Consider the following 26,130-nt stretch of genomic DNA (forward strand, 5'->3'; position numbering starts at 1 on the left):
AGGCGTGACGCTTCCACTATGACGATAGAATAAGGAACCAGAGCAGGTGTCACATTACGACGAAGGATGGTTGCTTCGATACCTGGCTCTGTTTGAATGACGAAAAGATATGGTGGCAAGAGAGCAAAGCTGGTTTGAGGGATTGAATGTCGTCGAAACTCCTCAAGATGCAAGCCACCAGCTCACAAGGAAGATCCGTAATGAGAGTCATATCAAGAATTTGCGATACCAAGTCTCGTTGAACAGTCTAGCAACGCAATGACGTAGAGAAGGAACCCTTCTTAACGAAGAAGTATGCGGGAGGACGAGGTCTAACCCCGCATTGTCCATCCCCACATTTGTTACAGGTCACCTACCATCACATTAGGTTGTCAATTCAATGTCAGTTCCAACATAAAGCATCCAACGTAAGCGCCCGAGTTCTAACAATCATGGCCATCTTCCCAAATAATCCATGTCCTTTATCTAGAAATAGTATATTATCAAACCGGAACTGCCAGAATGATACTAATGATAGATTTGATCGGGTTCGCGCGAACGAAGCCAAAGGAGGCGCCCGAGATTTCGAACAAGACGACCATTTTGTTTCCACTTGGAGCGCTTGCAGTCTTGGCCACGAAATGGATTGGGCGTGAAGCACCAAATCGGGTCTTGGGACTGTGATATTCTGAGATTGCATGTTACAATTGAGCGTCAAGAGGAACTAATTTTACTACCACAAGGCGGTTGCTACTGTCTACTTAGTGAGGTTGCTTAATAGGCCAGTCTATGGCTATAAACGCCCCTGTGGTTATTGGATATAAATGACAATGTACTCAACAATTATTGGACATATGGCTTTTGAATCTAATTGCCTTTTCCTTCGTTTTCATGTAAATCACTAAAACCTGTGCGGTGAGACTCAACGATATATCCTTTTTTTGTTGACAAACACAGGTTCAGTAATACCTTGCTGTCATTTCTCCCTTCCGTGTGCAGGTCACAACTGTGCCACTCAAGCCCTTCATGTTCAGACCAGATCCCGCTCAAGTAGCCGAACTGCAAAGGAAGTACTCTGGCCTCGATAACAACTTGGCATATGTCGCCGGACATACCATCGATAACAAGTACTCGGCGTACAAAGCTGCTGATAAGGCGGCGGCAGCCGCAAGCTCTACATACAAGAGAACAGCCAACGTACTCAAGCAGAAGAAGCCATACGACCTCAACAACCCAGCCTTGGGGCCTGTGGGAGGGAGAGGCATGTATACTAGAGAAGGCCACCAGACCTTAGCACCTTTAGCTGGCACTGCATCCTCGATTGTGGCTTTGTAAGTGTTCTGGAATCTTCTCATAGTCTCTGTTGGAAAGATAGCTAATGGTCCTGTGACAGCCATGCCGATAGTCGTGACTCATGTAATCACCGGTACCAGGACGTGCTGGAAGCCAAGGGACAATACAGAGAACACGTAGAGCAAGCTCAAAATGCCCGAACAAGCTCAACTAACTATGCCCATTTTCAACAAAAATATTAGCTTTACCATGAAGCACGCTGATCGAGCCTTGTTGTACGCACTATTTGCTATGAAAAATGTTGTCCCATCGACTGTTTGTTAGGGGGTTTAAGGCACGGACTTGGAGATCACAACTATGATACCTGTTGTTCTGAAATTCGGCCAATGTCCACCACTGATTTCGAATTTTTTTACTAAAATTAAAGGAGCCTTATGAGCCAAGTGCTTAATTGCACCTGCAGCCATCAAATCCTTATCATGACATAATCCTATCTCAACTTCCTCTTTTCTCCTCTTAACAGACTAAGGGCTAAATGCAGCGAGCAACGCCCGGTCCGAGGCAAGTAATATTCTTCTTGCCGCCTCCAATAGCTGCGAAATGCTATTAAATGCAGCGATACTAGCTCCCTGCATGGCATGATGCACGTTAGCCCCATAGAGCTAACTACGAGTACTTATGTTACTCTTCAAAACGCTCAGGCCAACCCTGCTGGCGGGGCGCGCGGGCTGCGAGACACCTGGCGCAATACAGTCCCACTTGGCTTTGTCGTCCGAACTGGGCGTTAGCGTTACGGCAACATGTGCCGTGACAAGGTCTTAGCTACGGATCGCGGCAATGTAGTCAGCACTTTAGGCGCTGGTGCAATTGGCGGCCTCAACCAGCTTGTTTATGGTTCCTTGGTGGTTTCCAGCATTATTTGTAATTTTTGAAGACAGATTCGGGGCTGAAGTAGGTGTTTCTTACAGTCGATACCAATTGATAAGGATTCAGGAACAAGCACCTCGTGTCTGGAACGCAAATGGCCAGCCCTTTCCGACATGCAGAGGAATGCATAGAATAGATTTAAGATTGACCCGCCACTCCGCAGGTTCCAGCGGCCAGCAACACATTTGTAGTGTGCTAGAGAAGTCGTTTGGGTGCCGAAGAGGGTGGGCCACTTCCTGGGATAGCTGGGACTCATTCCTAAGTTTACCACGATGAAAGTGAACTTGTGGTAGATGTGGCAGTTCGTTTGAGACGAAAACCCATCGTCTGCTCTCCAGAAGGGCCCAGGTGTAATTTCGGGATGGCCGCTTTTGGAGCTACAAGTTTGTCACCCTCAAATACAGCCCGGAACCCTCCTGACGCGCATGAGTCGTATGCCGGGGCTTGCTGCATTATTACGGAGCGTCCCGATTGCTTGGTGTTTTAAACGGACAGCACAGCGGCCGCTGACAGCACTGTCATTATACAGCCCACTCAAGGAGTTCAATTTGTGTTACGCAGTTTTGATGTGGAAATGGACGCAGAGAGTGGCCAGTCCAGAGGTTTTGTACCGCCACAGGTAGGTTGAACGTGTCTCAGCTTGCGCGGCCAACTTTGCCCTTGAATGCCTCAGCTTCTTGAGAGGATCTCGGCGTGCGCAGTGGGGCTCGGCTCCTTGGGGTCGTCCTGTCGGTGTGAGCGGGAGGCCTTGTTGTTTTACCTTCAGGAATTCATAACTCGGACTGCGGTTGCCCAGACATAGGCTCCATCTTGGGGTTGTATCCACCTTCTGCCGTGGGCATTAAAGATGATCACCCTCCCTGCGCCGTTCTTTAAAGTAACAACATTGGGATCTTGGTTCCTTGAAGGTCTTTCGCAGCGCTGCTTTCTCGGCCTAAGTGCCTTGCCAACTGGTCGCCATACAACGCGGCGACACCACAACGCGAGCCTCGTTAACACACAGGGCTCGTTCGGCAAACGTCCCACACAGTACAATGCCCTACCCGTTCATGAGGGCACAGAGCAAGTCTTCCATCTGTAAACTCGTTTTTCGGACACGATGTACTGACTTGTGTCACAGCAGTGCCAACGTTGACGCCTCAAGACGAACTAGAAAACGCTTCGATTCTCCGCAACGATGCCGACAACGGCCACTTCCAAGGCCTGCCCGCCAAGCGAAAGTCGCGTTTAAAAGTGTTGATGAGGGTATTTTCGAGATGGGCGATCACGATGTTCATAATTGTCTCGGTTTACATCGTCATCTGGGTCTACTCAAGCAAAATGGTCATGAACCAGACTACGAAACGACAATACAACGCCCTCATCACTGGTCTCTCCATCGCACTGGGTTTGGCAGTGGCTAGCAGTCTCAACCACATGGTGGCTGAACTACGGTGGTGGATCTTGAGTCGCCGATACAGGTCAAAGCGCAAAGTCGAGCTGATTCTGCAGGCTGATAACTTGAAGCATACCATCATGCTGGCAGCCAGGTCGAAGCGTTGGTCAATTCATCTCGCAGCGTTGGGTTGGCTCATATTGACGATCGTGAGATATTCCACAACTCTTGAAGACAGCAACTGACTGAGCCATCCAGGGCTCCCAAGTTGGTCTCGCTGCTATTGGTCTGTGCTACGCCACCGATACTGCCGACAAAAGGGCTTTGCTGGTCCACGGAAATGTGTCAATCGCAAATATGGACACAATCGAAACGTCCAAAATTGTGAAGTCGAATTCCAAGGCCCTCGGCGCCCAGCAGTATGCCGCAAATAGGTCGGTACCGTTGAAAAAGACACCTTAATAATCTCAGACTATTGATCTAATGACACAGTTACGGCACAATCTCCTTGGCTTATGACACAGCCACAGTGGAAGAGGCTCCGTTGGCTCGAGCCATCATTGTGCCGAGTGATCCTTTGATGTTTTGCTCGGAAAGTCTTTGCAAATATGTATTTTACGAGACATCGCAGGCGTCCATTACAAATGAAAATAGCAACCCCGTAACCATCGCCACAGACCGCAGCATCAACTCTACCTCCAAATGCACAGCGTGGCCTGTAACGAGTGGTGGAAACGGGACGAGTCCGAATATTACTGTCGCTCTCGAGAACAACGGTCGGTATAACATCAATATCCCGGTACAAGGTGGCACCGACCAGACGACTTTCATGACCAACAGCGAGTACGAGTGTGGTGAAGGATGCGCCACGGTTGCTGCCTTCGAGGCCTCAGATACCTCATCGTGGTACTATGCTTGCAACATAACGGTTGGGCAAGTCGCGAACGCCACGATTCCGGAACACCAAGTCGGTTCGAACCTGACGGCTATGGCTGCTGCCGCCATTGCTCTTCAAGGATACGCCGCCTCGTCCTTGACCAACAGCACCAGTTTCCAGTATCAGATCTATCCTGCCGAATCGGTTTTCGGAACGCCAATGAATGGCACAACAGATATGCTGGAAGCAATGTTGTCAAGATTTGCGATTGGAGTTATAGCTGTCGCAGCAGAGAGTAATACGCATTACGTTGTGGAAGGAACCATGCCCTTGAAAGGCACCAAGCTCAACGTCTCGCACTGGAACTTCATACATATGATTTTGGTACTCACAGCAACGCTTCAGCTGGCACTCGGTATTGCGGCTGCGCTGGTTGCTAACCGGGTTGTGGTGCCTGATGGCGGCGCTGTTGAGATGGCTCGGGTGATGAGGACAATGGCGATTCGAGGCCAGACGGCGAACAGTGACCCTGGCGAAAAAGGTTCGACTCGAGGACCCAAAGTCACTTCGTTATGGATATATAGGGACCACTTGGTCTCGAAAGACGGACTGTACGATCTGCATATGGAGGAGCAACGGTTTCACGCTAGGAACGAGGACGGGATGATCGAGATGAACCATCAACGGCCGAACACGAGTCATACCAGTCGTGCGTCAACACCGACAAAAGCATAGATGCCAGCGTAATGCAAACAGTGATATAGCCCGTACGTGAGAAATTTCCAATATGCATGTTAACGCCAGGTAAATCTTCCTTCAGCAGCTGTTACACTTTGGAGTTATTAAGCTCTATCTGGCATGATGTTCAGTCAAAGGGGCCATCACTGACTGAAATGGAAGACTATGATAACCTTCTGCAGCAGGGAGAGCTCGGTGAAGGGGACAGCGTTGAAGGTAATCGGAATGTTATATCGATAATAGCTCGGGAAAGAGGCATTGGACTTGGTGTAATACACAAGGTGTCGCAATGCCCTCACGCGCATCGCGCAGCCTTGTGAGATTTGCGCCGGGCCCAGATTAACTATTAGTCCGGTCCCTTTATGCAGATCCACCACGCAGGATATATATTTATTTATTTTAGACAAAGTAATTTTATATATAGAAATCTAAGCCGTTTTCCTTATATCTTTTTTACTTTAAGTAGTAACTCTATAATAGTTATAAGCTTAGCTTATATTATACTTTTAAACTATTATATTTAGAGCATATTATAGGCTAAAAAATCTTTTTTAAATAAACTATTTTTATTTTTTTAAACTAATATCTTTAATATATTTATTTTTATTAGAGTTATAAAGAAGCTTAAAACATAAAATAATTGGCTTTTATAGTATATAACTTTTTAGCTTAAAGTAAAGTTAAAGTATATCTAGGAATTTATTAACTTAAATAAACCTAAATAAATAAATAAAAGTAAACCTAAATATTTTAATAAGATCCTAAATACTTTAAGGATTTTTACTTTTAATAAATTTATTACTAATATAAATCTTAAATAAACTAATAATAAACCTCTTTTAATAATAACTAATTTAAACGTTAAGGTTATATATTAAATATATATCTTAAATATTAATATAAAAGAAGCTATTTAGAAATAATAAAAAAAGGTATTTAATATAATTAATATATAAGTAAAAATATTAATTACTAAATCACTTTTTAAGTTAACTTAAATAAAAGCTTTAGTATAAAACTAAATAATATTTTACTTAATACTTAAGATTTTTAAGTAATAATATATACTAAATAACTTATTTAGTTAAACTATTATTTAAGAAGAATATCTAGTTTTATTAGATTAAGTAGCCTTAAGTATTAACCTATTTATCTAGTTAATAAAATAACAAAATTCTTACTTTTATATAAAAATCCTAGATTTACTAAAAGTCTAAAGTACTTTTACTTTAAGAACCTTTTTAAAAGTAGTATTATATAGAATTACTTTATCTTAAGTAACTTATAAACTTATAAAAATTATTTAAAATAAGATAATAGGTTTTTTAGTTAAAAACCTGGATAATTATATAATAATCTTAACTAGTATCTTATAGAAAGACTTATTAGTAATAAAATATTATAAGAGAAAGCTTAGTATTTATATAACTTTAATAAATTATCCTATTATATTAACTAAGAATAATATATACTATTTCTTACTAAAAAACTTAAATAAAGTATATATTTATAGCTATTTATATTATTAGCTTTTACTTAAATATACTTATATAAAGAAAGCCTTTACTAGCTACTTACTTAGACTAGCTTTAATTACTAATAATAATATATAATAAATCTGTAATTAAATTAATAACCCTTAGAATATAGACCTCTAAGTTAAACTTACTTAGAAAGGGTAGCTTTAGGTAATCTTTTTGTCTTAAAGAAGAGATCTTAAAAGATATAATAATAAGGCTAATAATAATAAAGATAATAATAATAGACTTAGTAATAACTTACTATTAAAGGTTATTATATATATTATTAACTTTATCCTACTTTAACTAAACTTAGATAAAGCTACTTAGAAAAAGGAAGTTTATAGTATCTTTATTACTCTATATTTTAACCTATATATCCTTTTATATAGCATTATATTAGATAACTATAGAGCTACTTACCTAGTAAATAATGTATTTTTCTTAAAGCTAAGTATAGTCTAAGTAGTTAAAAAAAGCGATTAATAAGTTAATTTAAGTACTACTTTATACTTTATTTATGTAAAAGGTAGATATGTAATTAAAGGGATTCTTAGAAGCTAAAATAAAGTAAACTAGGACTTTATGCTTAAGAATATAGTATATGTAGAGAATTTTTATATAAATATTATATTAAAAGCTTTACTTTGTATAACAGGTATCTAGTACTTAGAACTTAATTATACCCTTTAATATAAAAAATATTTAAATAGCTTTATAGTTAAGTAACTTATATAAAAAGTAAATATTACTTTCTTTAAATATAAGCCTCTTATTAATTATTTTATTTATATATAAATCCCTATAAGTAATACAGCTATAGTTAATATTAATATAATAATATTACCTTACTATAATACTCTTATATAACCTTTATACCATAAGAAAAATACTTACTTAGACCTTACTTAGCTCTAGTATTTATAAAGCAGCTATTTAAAACCCTAAGCGTTTAAGTAATTAGTCTTAAATGCTTAAGGGGTAAAGATCAAGGCCTACAAGAGATTAGAATACTTTTACTACTAAATAACTTATATAAAGAAAATAGTCTTAAAATAAAGATCAGAATAAAGGTTACTTTACTTATACTATAAAATTACTTAGAATCTCTTTAATTACCTTAAAGGGTATAATAAGAACTTATAGCTTATAGTAATTAAAGATAAATATATTAGTTATTTTTTTAGATTTCTAAAGGTATTAAAAACCTATAAGAGTATATTTAGAGTTCTATATATTTTTAAGTAATAAGTAATAAAATAATATAGCCTTACTTTATATAAAATAAGATAAAATATAAACTACTTTGTTATAGTAATTAATAGTAATATAGAGTTCTAATAATAAGTAGAAGAAAAGGAGATTAAGGTTAAGACTATTTCTTTATATATAAAGGAGCTAAATAGTAAAGCTAAAAGGGCTAGCTAGGAAGTAATAACTAGAGGTATTAAACTGCTTTCTAGAGTAAGCTTTTTATATAAACTATAGGTTAAAGCAGTAATAGCTAACATATACTTTTATAATATTAGCTCTTTTTAGTATAACGTTTAGCTTTACTTAATTAAAAAAGAAGAGAGATAATTTAAATAATATTTTTATTAATAATAACTTTAATATTAAGTAACCCTTAGCTAAGACTTATGTTTATAATAAAGATAACTTTATATATATAGCTATTAAGTGTACTTTGTTTAAAAGAACTAAGAGAGAAACATAGAAAGATAACGCTTTAAGGTAAAACTAAGAGGCTATATTAAATATTTAGTAGGCTATATTTAGAATACTTATAACTTATACTAAATATAGATCTTTTTATTTTAGTAGATTATAATTATATAAAATATAATATTTAATAAAAGCTAATTCTATAAAAAAGATAATATAAAGGTAATAATTTTAACTAAAGAAACATAAATAATTATAAATAATATATAATACCTAAGTATAACTTATAACCTTAAATTTTATGTTCTAGGTATTACAAAAAAAGCTAATATTACTTTAATTCTATAAGAAGAATACCCTTTATAATAGCTTTTATTACCTACTTTTATATTAAGAATAGTATTTCTAAATAAAAGGAAATAAAGTAACTATAAAATAAACTATATTTAGTAGAGAGAATAGCTATTAACTTTTAATCTTTTACTTAAACTAAAAGATGTCCTAGATTAAGAAATTAGAACAATAATAATTATTAAGGACTAAGCTATAGTAAATAAAGACATATTAGAATCCAAGGAAGTTAATTACTTAACTAAGGTGATTGAAGATAAGATTATTATTTGTACTAATTTGCTTTTAAACGAGGAAAGTAAAGTAAAAAAAGAACTAATAATACGTTTAAGATTAGTATCTATGAGCTATATTAACTAAGAGTAAGGATTAGGTAATAGTAATTAGGACAGCCTAAACTATAATGCCTTAACCTAGTAAAGCTAATACTAATAGGGCTTACTGCTAGAACTGGTACTAATAGGCTTATCTAATAAGACAAAGAACACTAGCTACCTTTTTATATTTCTATATTTAAGATAAAGCTAGGATATATTCTTTAATACCTTTATACTAAATAGATAAAAAGTACTAAATAAGAAGGTTACTAGATACTAAATAATTTATAGTTAACGTATATGCATAGCGAGTCGCCCATCATAGCGAGCCGCCCACTTTTCCTTAATTCTACACTCTTCACCTTCACAACAACCTTCCTCTACGTACGACCATGAGTTCCTCTTCAAATGAAAGTCGCATTATCCTTGCAATTGAAGCTATTAAAAAGGACCCAAAACTATCCGTTCGAAAAGCAGCTTCTATCTATAAGGTCCCGAGAACTACACTTCGCGACCGACGCGCTGGACTTCTACCACGACGCGAAACTCGTACGAATTCAATGAAGATGACTCAGGTGGAAGAAACTGTGATTCTTGAACGAGTTATTGACCTGATCGATCGAGGATTTCCACCGCGACTTGACGACGTACGAGATATGGCCGATTGTCTCCTTGACGAACGTGACGCGACGCGTGTCGGACCGCGATGGGCAGAGAACTTCGTACGACGCCAACCACAACTAAAGACGCGTTTTCGACGTAGAATCGACTATCAGAGGGCATTGGCTGAAGATCCTGCAATTGTGCAGGCCTGGTTTGCCCTCGTACGAAACACAATCGCGAAGTACGGAATACACGATGACGATGTCTACAATTTTGATGAGACGGGCTTCTTGATGGGAATGCTGTCGCACGCAAAGGTTATTACAACCTCTGACCGCCGTGGAAGGCCTCGTACGAAGCAGCCTGGCAATCGCGAATGGGTTTCTGTCATTCAGGGCGTATGTGCAGATGGCTGGGCGCTGCCTCCATACGTCATTGTTAAGGGCAAATATCACCTACTCTCATGGTATACCAATGGCCAATTCCCACCCGAATGGCGCGTCCACCCTAGCGAAAATGGATGGACTACAAATGAGATTGGCCTAGATTGGCTAAAACATTTTGAAAAGTGCACAAAGTCTCGCACGAAGGGTGTTAAACGGCTCCTAATCCTTGATGGCCACAACAGCCACAAATCCACCAAGTTTGACGATTACTGCAAGGAACACGGCATTATTGCTCTTTGCATGCCTCCGCATTCATCGCACGAGCTTCAGCCTCTTGATGTTGGCTGTTTTAGTCCGCTGAAGGCTTCATATGGCAAGGAAATCGAGAAGATGATGCGGATGCAGATTACGCACATTACTAAGGATGATTTCTTTCCTGCCTTCAAGGCAGCCTTTTTTACTTCAATAAGCAAAGAAAACGTACAAGCTGGTTTTAGACAGGCTGGCCTTGTACCATTCGACCCAGAAGCAGTTCTTTCCCGCCTGGATTTCAAGCCAAAGACGCCAACACCATCCAACTCATGCCCAAGCAGCCAGGGCTCCTGGGACCCAAAGACACCAACCACAGCACATGACGCCGTACGAAGCTCTGCTTCACTTAAGAAAAGAATCACTAGTCATCAAGATAGCTCACCAACTCATTTGTACGAGGTTGTTGATTTGCAAGCTAAAGGTATTAGCAAGTTAGCACACAAACTAGCTCTTGTTGAAGCCGAGTGCCGCGGGCTTCGTACGGCAAATGAGATACTAAGTAAGCGCCGGAGAGCTAAGAAAACCCAACTACGTCTTGGAGGGTCACTTAATACAGCTGAAGCTGAGGCAATACGGGTAGAAAAGGGGGTTGTTGATGCTGGAGGCGAAAACATGCGTCAAGAGGGTGCTCGTACGGAGGGGGGTGAATCGCGCGGGCGGCGATGTGGTAACTGCGGAAAGACTGGACATAATGTACGAACATGTCAGGTAGTTTGGGAGACCTCTGAAGAAGAGGCTGATGAGTAGTTTCAATTGATTTCGTACGATGTGGCTTAATTGACTTACACAAATGGCTGGAGGGTAGTGAAAGGTGGGCGGCTCGCTATGATGGGCGACTCGCTATGCATATACGTTATTTCGACTATGATGACTTATCACACTTCAGATAAATTCGTATGAGACAAATCTGAAAGCCCGAGCTTCCTATTTGAAGTCAACTTCATTGGCTGCAGTCATCCTTTCTTATTAGAACTTTGAAGAATACACCAATTCCAAATTCTCTCTACCCTCACGATAAGCCCAGGTCTCTGAGCCTTGCGGACCAACGTACAAATCCGCAAACAATTTCACTGCAAATTCAACGCGACTTGAGATGCTGGAAGTGCACAGGAAATGTTTGTATTTATCCCAAAGAGGTAGATTGATCCAATTCCACCAGAAACGACAGACAATTCCTAGGACAGAGAGATCATGTGAGGCAAAATGAGTGAGGCCTATTGCATCGATTTCATCCGTGGTTCTGTGTAGGCACTCTTTGATAAATCAGGCCTTGACAGCAGACTGCAGCTTTAAGCGGCGGAAGCCACCCTTGCAAGAAACCTCGTTCTGCAACTCGACCATCCTCTTCTGATCACCAGTAGGGTCCCGAGAGTCCTCGTCTAGAGTCCATTCAAGGAACTCATTGGTGTAGTTCGGCTGGAAGCTCTCGTCCAAAACCCCAAGCCTCTTGCCGTACTTGGTGACCTTGGTCCAGTCTCGCTGCACGTTCTTCAGGTCGTGCGAAAAGTACGCAAAGCTGCGCTCAAAGATCTTGCGGTTGAGGTCCGAACCCATAACAGGCTTGAAGTCAACATACTCCTTCCAAGCTTCCTCGGGCTTCTCAAGGACGTAGTCAGTGGCCTTCTTAACAGCCTTCATGAACTTACGGACCTTGTCCGGGTTCTCGGTGATGAAGGACTCGTTGCCAATGTACAGGATAGTGCAAAAGCAGCAACACCCGAGCTCTGCGAGCTCATCGATGCGGAGCATCTGCACGTCGGTCTTGGGACGACCCTGGGAGGCTAGCCACTCCTCAAGCTCGACCATCTGAACGTTCTCCAGACCGATACCGGCGTCAATGGTGCCCTCGATGATAGCCTTGGAGACGTTCATACCGCAGCGTACGGCCGTGTACTCATCAGGCGTCATACCGTAGTGCGACGTCAGTTCATCGATTTGGATCTTGCCGAACTCGCCAACATATCCGATCCGCTTGCCCTTGAGAGAGCGAAAGTCGGTGGTGATGCCCGAGTCCTTGAGATAAACAACCCCAGTGAAAGGCTCGTCTAGAAGACTGCCAATAGAGAGTACAGGGAAGTTGCGAGCCTTGGCCTGGAAGGTGTCAGTACCGAGTCAGAAAAGAGGACAAACCGGAATACTCACAGCGAGGGTGTGAATCATGGCTTTGAAGCCTAGATCGACCTTGCCGGTGCCAATAATCTCGGTGACATCCTACTGTAAAGTTAACGACTAAGACCAGGACTCTCGGTCGGAGTAACCGTACACTAGGGTCGTTTGGCTCAAGCAGAGCGACCTTGATGCCCTGTTCCTTGAAGTATCCCTTGGCCTGAGCCAGGTAGAGCGGAGCGTGGTACGGCGTAGCGTGCCTGACTTGTCATCAACTTCCGTTCGCAACAGCATTCAAGCGAGCAATCCTACCAGTTGGTGAGGAAGGTGATCTTATCCGTTGACATGTTGACAGATCGAGCGTGATGCTGCACGGGTTAGTACACTCCGACCTGATATCACTCATACAGCGGGGATGGGGGCCAAAGAAGCATGTCCTTTCGCTGGTATTATCCAGATCAAGTTCGCCGGTATATCTCAGATCGACTCCCTGCTGTACCCCTCCGAACCAGTGCTCCCTCTCGATCGATCAAGATATCGAGAGGGCTTGATTGGATGTCAGGCACAGCAGAGGAGTCAAACACCCGGATGCGTTCTTCTACTACTTTACCTCGATCTGTAGATGTTTCCATTGCGATAGATGCCATGGCTCTTTGACGCGAGCGTCGTACCAGGTCTAAATTGTGAATGGTAGGTGTTTGTTGAGTCTCAAAAGCGATGTTGCAAGAGTACGATGGGGAGCAGGCATCATACGGTTGTTTTAACTCATAGGGAGATACATGGTTCAAATATCCCTCGTCGTGAGGGGTAACTTCTTGATCGCTTAAAGCTTTGCATAATCCCCTCACTTGGCCAAAGCTAATCATGCAATCCGGCCTGGCTTCCGGTATCCCGACCCGACAAACTTCGTCATTTTTCATTCACGATGAGTAACTATCGAGCAAATCCCACACAATCGGGCGCTTTGCAAGCACCATGAGTTAAACGTTGTGGCCTGATCAGAAAACATGCCCAACGACCCCTGTTTCGGACGAGAAAAAGATCGAGCACGTCGGCTCTGTTCCATTTTCTGCCGTAACTGATAAGATGTGACTGGTCCAATTTAGAGTCTTCATTCGTCGACGTGTCGAGTAGCAGACCTCGTACCGAGGATTTGCATCCACAGAATATAGTTCGTAGACGTAATGCGATGTGAAAATATCTCATATTCTGGACCAGTCCGTATGACCTGCTCCGTGCCGTGCAGACCGGGGACTCCGGGATCGGAATCCAATGCAGTAGGTAGTCACAATCCTCCGGTTCCTCCCCGAACATAGCCGCCTTGGGCCGACGTTGGCCGCTGTTCGGCCGTGGGGGTTCACAATGCTCGCAACCGCGACCGACACAGGTGGGTTAGACTAGCGCATCTTCTGCAACAGCCACCATTTTGGTGTTCAATTAGACTAGACTAGACTACATTGGAAGTTGAAAGATAAACAAGTACTTCGTTGCACCCCAAACCGGAGAAAGAGACCCTGAGTCAAATTTTTGAACTTGTATCACCGCCGAAAGCTCGACCCGTGAGTAATTGAAAGACAAACCTCTAATATTCAGTTATGAAATACACTTCTCGCACTGGAACAATTCACAATGGGACCATAACACTCACCCCTGACATAATATATTTATAGTGATAAAACTAGATTTAACTTGCGCCTGAACGTCCACAGCAGATCCTCTGACCTCGACCCTAAATCTTATGAGGTAGATTGCGGGAGCAGATTGAATTTGCCGTGTGCATACGTGGGGGTCTTAATCAGGTGCAAAGGCTTTGGCATTCACCTTGTGTCGTAGAGTCACCACTTAGGGTGGAAAAGACATAAGGAAAATGGCTTAGATTTCTATGTGCAGGATTACCTTGTCTAAAACAAATAAATATATATCCTGCGTGGTGGATCTGCACAAAGGGACCAGACTAATAGTTAATCCAAGCCTAGCACAAATCTCACAAGGCTATATAATACGCGTAAAGGCATTATAATATACTTCCCTAAGTAAATTAATAGATTTTAACTATTATACGTTTAATAATAGCTATATATAAAAAAATTACTTTAAAAAAATAAATAAAGATATAAATACTTGCTCTTAAAGTAATAAATATAAAAAAAATAATTATATAATATTATATTTAGTTATTAATAACGTATATGCATAGCGAGTCGCCCATCATAGCGAGCCGCCCACCTTTCACTACCCTCCAGCCATTTGTGTAAGTCAATTAAGCCACATCGTACGAAATCAATTGAAACTACTCATCAGCCTCTTCTTCAGAGGTCTCCCAAACTACCTGACATGTTCGTACATTATGTCCAGTCTTTCCGCAGTTACCACATCGCCGCCCGCGCGATTCACCCCCCTCCGTACGAGCACCCTCTTGACGCATGTTTTCGCCTCCAGCATCAACAACCCCCTTTTCTACCCGTATTGCCTCAGCTTCAGCTGTATTAAGTGACCCTCCAAGACGTAGTTGGGTTTTCTTAGCTCTCCGGCGCTTACTTAGTATCTCATTTGCCGTACGAAGCCCGCGGCACTCGGCTTCAACAAGAGCTAGTTTGTGTGCTAACTTGCTAATACCTTTAGCTTGCAAATCAACAACCTCGTACAAATGAGTTGGTGAGCTATCTTGATGACTAGTGATTCTTTTCTTAAGTGAAGCAGAGCTTCGTACGGCGTCATGTGCTGTGGTTGGTGTCTTTGGGTCCCAGGAGCCCTGGCTGCTTGGGCATGAGTTGGATGGTGTTGGCGTCTTTGGCTTGAAATCCAGGCGGGAAAGAACTGCTTCTGGGTCGAATGGTACAAGGCCAGCCTGTCTAAAACCAGCTTGTACGTTTTCTTTGCTTATTGAAGTAAAAAAGGCTGCCTTGAAGGCAGGAAAGAAATCATCCTTAGTAATGTGCGTAATCTGCATCCGCATCATCTTCTCGATTTCCTTGCCATATGAAGCCTTCAGCGGACTAAAACAGCCAACATCAAGAGGCTGAAGCTCGTGCGATGAATGCGGAGGCATGCAAAGAGCAATAATGCCGTGTTCCTTGCAGTAATCGTCAAACTTGGTGGATTTGTGGCTGTTGTGGCCATCAAGGATTAGGAGCCGTTTAACACCCTTCGTGCGAGACTTTGTGCACTTTTCAAAATGTTTTAGCCAATCTAGGCCAATCTCATTTGTAGTCCATCCATTTTCGCTAGGGTGGACGCGCCATTCGGGTGGGAATTGGCCATTGGTATACCATGAGAGTAGGTGATATTTGCCCTTAACAATGACGTATGGAGGCAGCGCCCAGCCATCTGCACATACGCCCTGAATGACAGAAACCCATTCGCGATTGCCAGGCTGCTTCGTACGAGGCCTTCCACGGCGGTCAGAGGTTGTAATAACCTTTGCGTGCGACAGCATTCCCATCAAGAAGCCCGTCTCATCAAAATTGTAGACATCGTCATCGTGTATTCCGTACTTCGCGATTGTGTTTCGTACGAGGGCAAACCAGGCCTGCACAATTGCAGGATCTTCAGCCAATGCCCTCTGATAGTCGATTCTACGTCGAAAACGCGTCTTTAGTTGTGGTTGGCGTCGTACGAAGTTCTCTGCCCATCGCGGTCCGACACGCGTCGCGTCACGTTCGTCAAGGAGACAATCGGCCATATCTCGTACGTCGTCAAGTCGCGGTGGAAATCCTCGATCGATCAGGTCAATAACTCGTTCAAGAATCACAGTTTCTTCCACCTGAGTCATCTTCATTGAATTCGTACGAGTTTCGCGTCGTGGTAGAAGTCCAGCGCGTCGGTCGCGAAGTGTAGTTCTCGGGACCTTATAGATAGAAGCTGCTTTTCGAACGGATAGTTTTGGGTCCTTTTTAATAGCTTCAATTGCAAGGATAATGCGACTTTCATTTGAAGAGGAACTCATGGTCGTACGTAGAGGAAGGTTGTTGTGAAGGTGAAGAGTGTAGAATTAAGGAAAAGTGGGCGGCTCGCTATGATGGGCGACTCGCTATGCATATACGTTACATGCTTTGCATTTCCAATCCTAGTCTTCGCGGGTGAGTGCATCTTGCGTACGACTCAGCACCTTTCCGTATTGTCGCGATCCGCAAACCTAGGCCCGATGCAATATAGTCTTGTGTGCATCTGCTTGACGTCCAATGATTCCTTTCAGCGCTTATCGAGCTCAGCCACTGCCTTGGTCTTTTGGCTCCCGTCTTAACAAAAGCACCGCGTACTGGGATCACGTAGTCGAGAACTGCAACATCGGTGCTCTTGGCCGTTCACTTCCAAGTATGCCTTCGAGAATCAAATGGAAGCATCGCAACTCAATTGGCCACACCTAAAACGCACGTGTTATCAATACCATGGTTCACGGAGATTTCCTTGAGTCTCCATACGGGACGCGGCCTAATCTCCACCTAAACTATGGTTAATCGCAATAAACATGTCGAGGACACCTGTGCAATCACGTCTCAACAAACCCCAGCTCTCGGTCAAGCATATGTCCTTAAACTGGGTTGTTACCCCACCGGCCGATAGCCTCATGCTTCTTTCTCCCAACGCAGACCGTTTGAGCTTGTACCAACTTGCCGACAAAGCAACGTTGGTTGGCTACACAAAGAAGTGAGACGCGAAGATCGCATATCGGGCCATTTCTTGGCGGCGCCTGGCGCGGGGCGAATCAGCTCGCCCAGGACCCCTGAAATGGCCGCTCCTCTTGAAGCCATCCCTGATAAGGGATTGGTTCGTCGCCCACGCCCCAGACCCGCAAGCTCATGCTTAATTCTGAGTAGATATACCTTGACCCAATCAATGCCAGTCACCAGTCGTAGACGATGTTGTCATTGGTCCTGAGCTGCGAGATCAAGGGGCAGACCGCATTCGCCAGCATTACCTCCTTTCGTCTGCTGCCCCTCGAAAGTGGTGTTTTTGCGTTCGGTTCGCTCTCCATGATGCTTCCAGGTTCCTAGCTCCTAGTCCGATCCGCGAAGCCACTGCCGTGTGAGGGAGGTGCAGATAATATTCCCGGACGGGATCGGCGCTCACCCCATGCAATATTTCCCCCCCAACACATCACAGCCTGGACCAACGCACCAGTGCGTCACCCGAGGCTGCTTTATTGGCCTTAATTCGGCTTGGAGATGCTTCCCTTGCCGTCCCCTGGCTTAGCGGTGGGGCTGATGCGTCTCGATTTGAGGCTCACTCCGGACTCCTGGTTGGCCTCCGGCACTTCTCGCCTTGGGTCCCTTTAATTCAAACCGCTCCAGGGGACCCACGATGTGTTGCTCCAACGAGAGCGTCAGACGCGATTCTTGTTGATGTGCTGTCAACGTACCCATCTGCCCACCTGCCGAAATCGGCAACCATGGTGGTGACCGATACGATCAAAGGGGAAAAAAGAATGGTTCCAAAACTCATAGGCATACTTCGCTTGCAGCTCGATCATGCGATTTGAGGTTATGAGTATAAGACCAGCCGGCTTGCTGCACCTTGGATGCCGTGTTCATCATAGAACCGTCGACACGCAACCAGTCTTTCAACAGCAATAACCTCAGTCATTCTTTTAGACACCAAGCCGCTCGCTATTGACAAAGCCCATTCACTCGTTCAAGACACACGATCCTAATCGAAACCGAAAGCACAATGCACGCCGCAACACTGCTCGCCCTCCTCCCCCTCGCGGCCGTCGCCGCCCCCTCCAGACGCGCCCAGCCCGCCCCCCTCATCAAGCCGCGCGGCGCGACCCTCGTCGCGGACAAGTACATCGTTCGGCTTAAGAACGAGGCCAAGACGGGTGCTCTGCAGAGCGTCATGAGCGCCTTCTCGGCCGATGCTGACCACGTCTACAACTTTGGCAATGCCCTCCGCGGGTTCTCATCGACCCTCAACGCCACTGAGATCGAGAAGCTGCAGAATGATCCTGATGTCGACTTCATTGAGCAGGATGCCATCGTCACAATCAAGGCTACGCAGAGAAATGCTCCTTGGGGCCTTGCAAGGTTGTCGAGCCCGAAGCCTGGGTCTACCACGTACAGCTATGATGAGAGCGCGGGAGAGGGCACTTGTGCGTACATCATCGACACCGGCATCGATGTCGAGCACCCTGTAAGTCTGCGCCCCCCTGTTCAATAAACATTTCTCTGACTCCAACAGGACTTTGAAGGCCGTGCCACCTTCCTCGCCAACTACGCCGACAACTCCGACACAGACGGTCAGGGCCACGGCACCCACGTCGCCGGCACTATCGGCTCCGCGACCTATGGCGTAGCCAAGAAGACCAAGCTCTTCGCCGTCAAGGTCCTCGACTCCAACGGCGAGGGCACCAACTCGGCTGTCATCGCCGGCATGGACTTTGTTACGTCCGACGCCGCGGGCCAGGAGGGGTGCGCCAAGGGCGTCGTCGTCAACATGTCACTCGGCGGGCAGACCTCGACGGCTGTGAACCAGGCGGCCGCGGCCATTGTCAAGGCAGGTCACTTCTTGGCCGTCGCGGCGGGCAATGAGGCTGCCGACGCATCGACGTCGTCGCCCGCGAGCGAGAAGAGCGTGTGTACCGTTGGTGCGACAGAGAGCGATGACTCGTTGGCGGAATACTCCAACTTTGGGGCCGCCGTTGATATCCTTGCCCCGGGTTCTCAGATCAAGAGCACCTGGCCTGGTGGCAGCACTGTAAGGCTCTCTGATGCGGTTGTCTATCGTGATGAAGGAGAACGCTGACATGAAGGCAATTCAGAACACCATCTCTGGCACTTCCATGGCCAGCCCCCACATCGCCGGCCTTGCCGCCTACCTTCTCGGTCTTGGCTCCGCACCCTCGGACCCCGTTGAGCTGTGCAGCTACATCGCTGAGACGGCCCTTGATGGCGTTGTCGGCCAGGTCCCCCGCAGCACCGTCAACAAGCTCGCCAACAACGGCTTCGCTGGGAATGGCACCGCCAAGGCCGCGGATGGTTCTGTTGTCGGCAGGCAGCTGAACAAGGAGTTCTCCATTCGTACCTGAATCGACAATGGTGGTCAGCGTTAGGACGTAAAAGGTCCCATTTCAGATCTTGGGTAGACTGAATAATACAATTGGACGGGAATGATGACACGACTGGGTTTCTCGGGAAGAGGCCAGTCTATGAATTTCTATCGTGTAGATATTAGACTTCATTTTGGATATGTACAGATGATTCTTTCGGCGATCTCAGTCCCTTAGGTGGTATCTAGTGCTGTCGGCCATCTTTTGATTGTGAAATTTTACCTTTGCAAGAGAAGTATTATCTAACATGCGAGTATACAATACATGGCGGTATAAATCATGGTGCTGCCACCGCTTTTGCCGCTTGCTGCCCGGCTATCCTTCCATAGACCACGCACTCCAACAGCGATGAGCCTCCTAATCGGTTGTCTCCGTGGATGCCGCCAGTAATTTCCCCCGCTGCCCACAGACCATCGATGGCGGTTTTGTCTTTCCTGAGAACCTGTGTCTTCTCATTGAACGCTGCGCCGCCCATCGTAAAGTGAGTAATGGGGGTGACGCGGCCGATGCAAACTTCCTCCTCGCGGTTTGCATCTCCGGGCGGCAGTCTCCAGCGCCCAAACGTCCGTCTTCCGAATTCCGGGTCAGCACCCGAGGCAACTGCCGCAGCATACTCATCCACTATTTTGATGGTGGCTGGGTTCAGTTCCTTCACCTTCTTCTTCTCCATCAACCCTTTCCACAGGTAGAAACCTAGATGACCTGCAGCGGCATCACATGCACCGGGATCCAGGAGCATGATGACGTCCCACTGCCTAACATCGCCGACTTCCTTCGGTGGCAACTGCATGATGGCCCTGCTGACATGCTCCCTTGTTTCCATCTCATTAACAAATCTCTCTCCGTTATCTGAGAGCAGGATGCCACCCTCTCCGCGTAAGACCTCTGCCGCAAGGAACTTGTACCGCGCCTCAGGGTCTTTGGGGTCGACGAAGCCGGTGGGGTGCACCTGTACGCTGTCCATGTCGACAAACTCGGCTCCGACGGCCTCTAGAATGCCATGAGAAGCAGGTCGAGCCTCGTTCGTTGAAGGCAAACCCGCTAGGTCGGGGCGATACTTGGCTAAAAGACCATTCGCGTCACCAGCGAATCCACCCACAGCGAAGACAACAGCGCCCTCAAGTTCGTGCTGTTGGCCCTCTTGGTTGTAGAGCACACCCTTAATAACCCCGTCAGCAACATTTAGGGAGGTCACCTCGGCAGAATTACTGAGTCGGAAGTCGGGGTTCTCTCCAAGCTTCTTCAGTAAGGCGGTGACGATCGCTGCCCCTGGCGGGGTGTTCCCAGCCCCTCGATGGGTTCGAGCAATTGAGTGCCCGCCCAAGGGGGCGACGACGCTCAAATCGACGCCAATTTCATCCACAAGCCAGGTAACAGCATCTGCAGAGCCTTGTGTTAGGAGTTTGACAAGCTTGGGGCGATTCACCACGGCCTGGACATCAGTGAAACGCTTGCCGCCGGAGCGTACTGTGTCGTTGTAGAACAAGTCGTCTCTATCCACACCGGCGGCCCTTTGAAATCGTGTACCCGCACCGTTGATGCCGGATGAAGCCTTGATACTGTTTCCGCCGGGCTTCGGCGCACGATCGAGCATGTGGACCGAAGCGCCTGCGTTGAGGGCCTCTTGTGCTGCAGACAAGCCGGCCAGGCCGGAGCCGACAACAATGACGGGTCTGGGCGGTGCCTGCGCCATGGATGCAGAGGAAGATCGAGCAGCTTGGGAAATGATACCAAATTTGTTGACGATGGAACGACGGTAGAGCATACCCAAGATGGCCGCGATGATACCGAAGACGAGGGTGACGATGAACCGGCGGATTGGGCGGATGAACATTGCAGCTTCGAGTGGAGGACGGGTTGAAGCCGCCTCCTAAGTGGCGTGAGGCCTATATAGTTGTGTAAGTCGGCCACAATGCTCGGGGATTGTGGGTAGTTGGCGCGTCAGGCGATTCTGAGTCGTACGATGTAATCGGAAGATAGAAGTGGCTGTGGTCCCATCAGCATATAACTCTGTGGGTGGGATTGGGTTAGCGCGTGTGCCGCTTTTGAGGCAGACCGCACAGAGTAGTTTAGCTACAAGCGAAGCGTGAATGCACAATACTGCTTCCTAGTTGATGGCTTTCTGGACAGACTTGGTCATAGCCATAATGTGAGTGGTATCGTTTTGAGCTGACATTAAGCCACTGGGCCAACGTCTCCCAACAGAGCGAACTCCAGGTGATGTATAACCTTGTTCAACATTACCCCTTCGACTTCCTATCACCACTTGCTTCAGACCTTCAGCCAGACATCAACACAAATGCTACCCGGAGCACAACTGAATATGCTTTCCATCATCATTTTCCAAGAGATCAATGATCCTCAAAGGTTGATGCACAGCGTTTGTCGTCTCTAATCTCCAAGGCACCCTAGTAGTTAGCCATCTTTCTAGCAGCCAAGCTGTACAACCCTCAGCTTTCTCATGCCATCCTGCGTCAAGGCCTTTTATCTCGGTGCGCCACCAAGCGTCTATACCTTCACATTTCATTCCCGTAACCATGGATAGGACCTAATCGTTCACTCATTGTTTGAGGCCGGTACGTTATCAACCACCCAAGTCGGCCATGAACTTATACCGTGTGAACCCTCCGTGGCACCCTAGAGCCTCCCCTCTGCGAAACGGGCAACGCAACACAACATCATCTTGATTTAAAAGATGATGGATTCCATGGGCTACAGGTCCGATAGAGCAATTCTAACGGCAAGCAACGTACACCTCAACGTTCTTCCGTAGATGGCCAGGGGATGCAAGCTGCGTGTTCTTCATCGCGTGCGACTAGACGTTGGCAGCAAGGAATACTGCAATTCAACTCGCAGTCGTGAGAAACGATGTGATAATTAGCAACTTGATTTTGAGGACTGTTCCAGAGGAAGCAAGTGGAGGTGCAGTGCCATATGCTGCAGGCCTTGCGGCTAGATTCAAGAGCTGTTAGTTTGCTGTGCTAATCATCGCAGAACCAGTCAAGGTGCCAGAGTGGTTAATGGGCTGCCCTGCTATCGGATCTTCTGATACCAGTTTAGGCAGTGGCTTCGGTCGCGCAGGTTCGAATCCTGTCCTTGACGTTCGTTTTGCTGCTTTGAGCCATCGTACCCTTGCATGATTTATCGTGAGATTGTTGGATTTTTTTGTTTTTCTTCGGCATGCGGATGTTCCAACTCGAGCCCATTTACGAGAAATGGGCGACCTCACTCAACCCGTCGCAGTCGGAACAAGGGATGCTTGGTTGAAAGGGTGCTCGCGGGTGGGCCAAGCTCGGGCGAATTTAACGCGAACGGATCCCATCCGCCTGCTCCGCATCAACAGACATCAATTGTTATGCCAGGTTGTGCCTGGGGAGCGGTTCGGCGGAGTAGGCATATGTTGTGTGTAGGCTGAAGAAGAAAACAGGAAGCTGAACCATGCCATGCACCCACGGGGGACGATGATCCGCCAGCGTCCAACGATGCAGGGCCAGCGGGAGTCACCATCATTTCCATCGAGTAATTACTCCCCACGCACAAATGTGACCCGGACCCAACCAGGATTAATCGACCAGAGCTCATTTGAATGGCTCCTGTGAGAGACGATTCACCCAGGGATGTCCGGGGGAGAGAGTGCTGTCTCATCCGGAACCAATCGTCCTGACACCCCCCAGGCGGTATTCCCTTCATTCGAGTTGCCAGACAACCACCACTGGCCGTCGATATGCCGTGTTTATCTCTGCATGGGCAGCTCAAACTCTGGATGCTGCCGAGTTATCCGGTAGTGCATCGTTTGCGCCTCCCTTCTTGGCATCGGTATCTGCGCCTAGTTCTGCAGGCAATAACGGGTAAATACAACTGTTCGAAGATCCCAGGATCCCCAAAGCTTGTCTGTCTTTGGAAGGCGGCTAGGCAGCAGAGCGCTGGAAGGTCGCGCTCTGCCAAACGGCGCTCCCACGGTAACAAACGGTGGCATCGACAACAGCTTGAGGCCCTGAGCCTGTGCCACAATCTGTGTACAGATAGCCATCTCATCTGGACATGCATCCATGAGTCTCTTTGCAGACGGCGGTTAGTGAAGCATGCTCATCCGTGCAGCGCCTAGTCAGTCAGCAATCGACATAGTAGATGACAGAACACTAACCTGTCATCCCGTCTTGCTTGGCTCTCTTCGTCCAAGGCTGCCGCAGGTCGCGTCAGCAAAGCGAACCGCACCCAAGAGAAACGAGCCGGCCACGGCCCTCAACAGCAACGAAAGGTTGAGAATTCACCCCTCAACGAGCTAACATGGCCAACCTGGAAGTGGGACGACTCTAACCCCCGAGGAGGAGGCTGTCCGGAGAAATGGAAGTTGCTTAGCTCTCCTCTGGTGGTGGTGGTTGGTCGTCGTGGTGCAGGGTCCTATAGCGCGACGGGTGCGGCCCTAAAACGCCACGCCGCAGGCTGGCTGCACAACGCAACGTGCTGCCAGAGAGCCCTGTGGTGCTTGGCATTGCATCCCCAACGCATGTTTCTCCCACTTACTCAGGGGGAGGGGGAGAGAGGGGGAGAGAGGGGGGGGTTTGCGGTATTTCGAGCGCCAAAACATGGGCGGCTCCGCTGCGAGCGCGGCCTTGGCCATGCGAAACGGAGAGGGTGTTGCGAAACGCGGACCTAACGGCCATTGCTGGCTTCTTGGCGGCTCGGAGAGCTGGATGCGTCTGTCGTGCTGCTTCTGACGACTTCGGCTTTTGTTCGAGCCTCAATCATTGGCATTCCGGGTCGACGGGCTAGGCATCGCAGATCGATCCGCGGCGACCGTTCTATGACGCGAAACCCTTTGGCATCCGTGGCTAAGGTAGCCAGAGAGTGAGGGCCGGACGAAGGCGTGGGATTCCGCACTTCGATCGCCTCTTTGGTGTATCCCTCAGTCGCGCATCCCAAGAGCCGTCCGTCCAGCCTGGGAGACCTAACGGGTGAAAGGCATAGGACTGCACCTAGAGCGACTGCGTCGTCTGAGCATCTCTAGTTGCGGGTTCGCCATACACATGGTGAGAGATGAAAGAAGGGCATGTTACAGTGGCCATTTCTTGCTAAGCTAATTTACGTCCATTCCGCGCTGTCGTGTTCATCGCAACTCGTCATTTGGAATACACGGAGCGCCACCCGCGATTTCGCGCTTTCGACCGTCATTACTGTGGCGCCCGTCTCCGGTTGCCCTGTCAGCTTCCTTCCCGCCGACGGCTTCGGATCTCCTCGACTGCTTAGTCCGTCGTTCGCTAGCATAGCTTCCGCGACACCTGCGTTGAAGCTCCATGACAAACGGAATCGCGACGCTAAAGGCTAAACCGGCCATCGGTTCGCCTTTGCCAACTGGGGACTGTACGGGCAGTAGCCGGGACCTGCGAGCCAATGGACCTCTGTCCAGGTGACTGTTCGCTAGTGGCCTGACAATACACGAAGGCGACAAAGAGGGGCAGTGATGGGCGCACTGGCGTGATGTCAACGCCGCCCAAAGTGGAGGAGCATCCCCCTCAGGGGTTGCGTGACAAGGCTTCTCTGGGCGCGGCATTCGTCAGAACAGGAGGTTTCTCGACAACTGTAAGGTCAGCGCGGATTCGAAGCAATGGCATAGACATATCCGCGGACAGCGCCTTGTAGTGGCCTGCCGCCCTGCTTCGTTTCATCACATCAGCAGGATAGGGATCGCTTTCGAATTGCTGTAAAGCAGTCCTGGCCAAAGCAGCAGGGATATCACTCCGGACCAAAGGAGTGCCGCCGAGTGCGTGGAGACAAGAAGTTATAGAAATCGTGGCCTGCTTCCAAACCCGACCGAGACAAGCGCAGGACGAACCATCACACTAGGGTGGTCCGGGGAAATAGCCTCGGTATCCACGAGATCTGGGGAAAGGGCAATTGCCAGCCCACAACGAACTGAAGCTGTGGCATGAAATGCCCCTAGGTCTGGAGCGAATTTCGAACCCATCATCTCGAGGTTCATCCGGCCTTGTGCCATCATCGGACCATTGTGCCCTGAAGGTGGGCATTGGACCTCGGTATATGCATACGTCGAAGCAATGAAATCGGATCTCTCCATCTTGAGTGGGCGACGGAGGCTGAGGAGGGTGTGCGGGAATCGCCCTAAGCTTTCCCCGCAAGCCAGTGCCATGTGGCCGTTTCCTCGCACGTCTCGACGGAAGTCGACATTGGGGTTGATCAACACGACTAAGCCTCATTGGCGTGGTCATCATGACGCCTGGTGTGCACTTGGCTCACATGATGGAGGCTTTCGCAAAGGGAATGTAGACGACGCGACGCCAACGAGAGCTCGAATACCTAGCCTTCAAAGCGCCTGCTTGTAGATGAGGAGTTTGGGCGCGCGAAGGAGAACGGGCGGCCCCTTAGTAACCATCGTCGACCAGCGGATACGACAGGATTCACTTTGTCTAGAACACCCTGGGATATTGCTTGTGAACCCCGTCTTCCCCGCAACCCCAGTTCGGACACACGGATGAAAGGGACAGGCACCGGCAGGATACCTAGGTAGGACAACAGATGTATCATGACAAAGGCCAGCAATAGGCCAGACGAGATCTCGCCCGAGGAGCCGGGTGCGTCGGAACACGCGATACAATGCAGGACCGAAACAGTGGTGCT

The 26,130-nt window shown here is 47.0% G+C and overlaps 5 protein-coding genes and 1 non-coding gene across 6 annotated transcripts; 4 read left to right on the forward strand and 2 right to left on the reverse strand.

Annotated features, from left to right (window-relative positions):
- Positions 1-1,005: 1,005 nt before the first annotated feature.
- ColSpa_01725 (uncharacterized protein) lies at positions 1,006-1,452 on the forward strand (the record flags this gene model as incomplete). The annotated part of the gene is made up of 2 exons (XM_049267937.1): positions 1,006-1,310; positions 1,413-1,452. 2 exons carry the CDS (start codon positions 1,006-1,008, stop codon positions 1,450-1,452), a joined length of 345 nt encoding a protein of 114 aa, XP_049123894.1.
- A 2,016-nt stretch (positions 1,453-3,468) lies between these two features.
- On the forward strand, positions 3,469-5,186 carry ColSpa_01726 (uncharacterized protein; the record flags this gene model as incomplete). The annotated part of the gene is made up of 3 exons (XM_049267938.1): positions 3,469-3,783; positions 3,833-4,008; positions 4,067-5,186. The coding sequence occupies 3 exons, from the start codon at positions 3,469-3,471 to the stop codon at positions 5,184-5,186; spliced, it is 1,611 nt and encodes a 536-aa protein (XP_049123895.1).
- Positions 5,187-11,606: 6,420 nt separating this feature from the next.
- On the reverse strand, positions 11,607-12,796 carry ColSpa_01727 (4-amino-5-hydroxymethyl-2-methylpyrimidine phosphate synthase; the record flags this gene model as incomplete). The annotated part of the gene is made up of 4 exons (XM_049267939.1): positions 11,607-12,434; positions 12,486-12,554; positions 12,607-12,709; positions 12,762-12,796. 4 exons carry the CDS (start codon positions 12,794-12,796, stop codon positions 11,607-11,609), a joined length of 1,035 nt encoding a protein of 344 aa, XP_049123896.1.
- A 5,320-nt stretch (positions 12,797-18,116) lies between these two features.
- Positions 18,117-19,473, forward strand: ColSpa_01728 (cuticle-degrading protease; the record flags this gene model as incomplete). Its single annotated transcript, XM_049267940.1, has 3 exons — positions 18,117-18,578; positions 18,627-19,142; positions 19,207-19,473. The coding sequence occupies 3 exons, from the start codon at positions 18,117-18,119 to the stop codon at positions 19,471-19,473; spliced, it is 1,245 nt and encodes a 414-aa protein (XP_049123897.1).
- A 298-nt stretch (positions 19,474-19,771) lies between these two features.
- On the reverse strand, positions 19,772-21,328 carry ColSpa_01729 (fumarate reductase 1; the record flags this gene model as incomplete). The annotated part of the gene is made up of 1 exon (XM_049267941.1): positions 19,772-21,328. One exon carries the CDS (start codon positions 21,326-21,328, stop codon positions 19,772-19,774), a length of 1,557 nt encoding a protein of 518 aa, XP_049123898.1.
- A 1,165-nt stretch (positions 21,329-22,493) lies between these two features.
- ColSpa_tRNA_048 lies at positions 22,494-22,596 on the forward strand. Its single transcript has 2 exons — positions 22,494-22,530; positions 22,553-22,596. It is a non-coding gene; the product is annotated as a tRNA-Ser (tRNA).
- The last annotated feature ends 3,534 nt before the right edge of the window (positions 22,597-26,130 follow it).

The sequence above is a fragment of the Colletotrichum spaethianum genome (assembly GCF_022836535.1).
Source record: "Colletotrichum spaethianum MAFF 239500 DNA, contig03, whole genome shotgun sequence".
In the NCBI taxonomy this organism is placed as follows: domain Eukaryota; kingdom Fungi; phylum Ascomycota; class Sordariomycetes; order Glomerellales; family Glomerellaceae; genus Colletotrichum; species Colletotrichum spaethianum.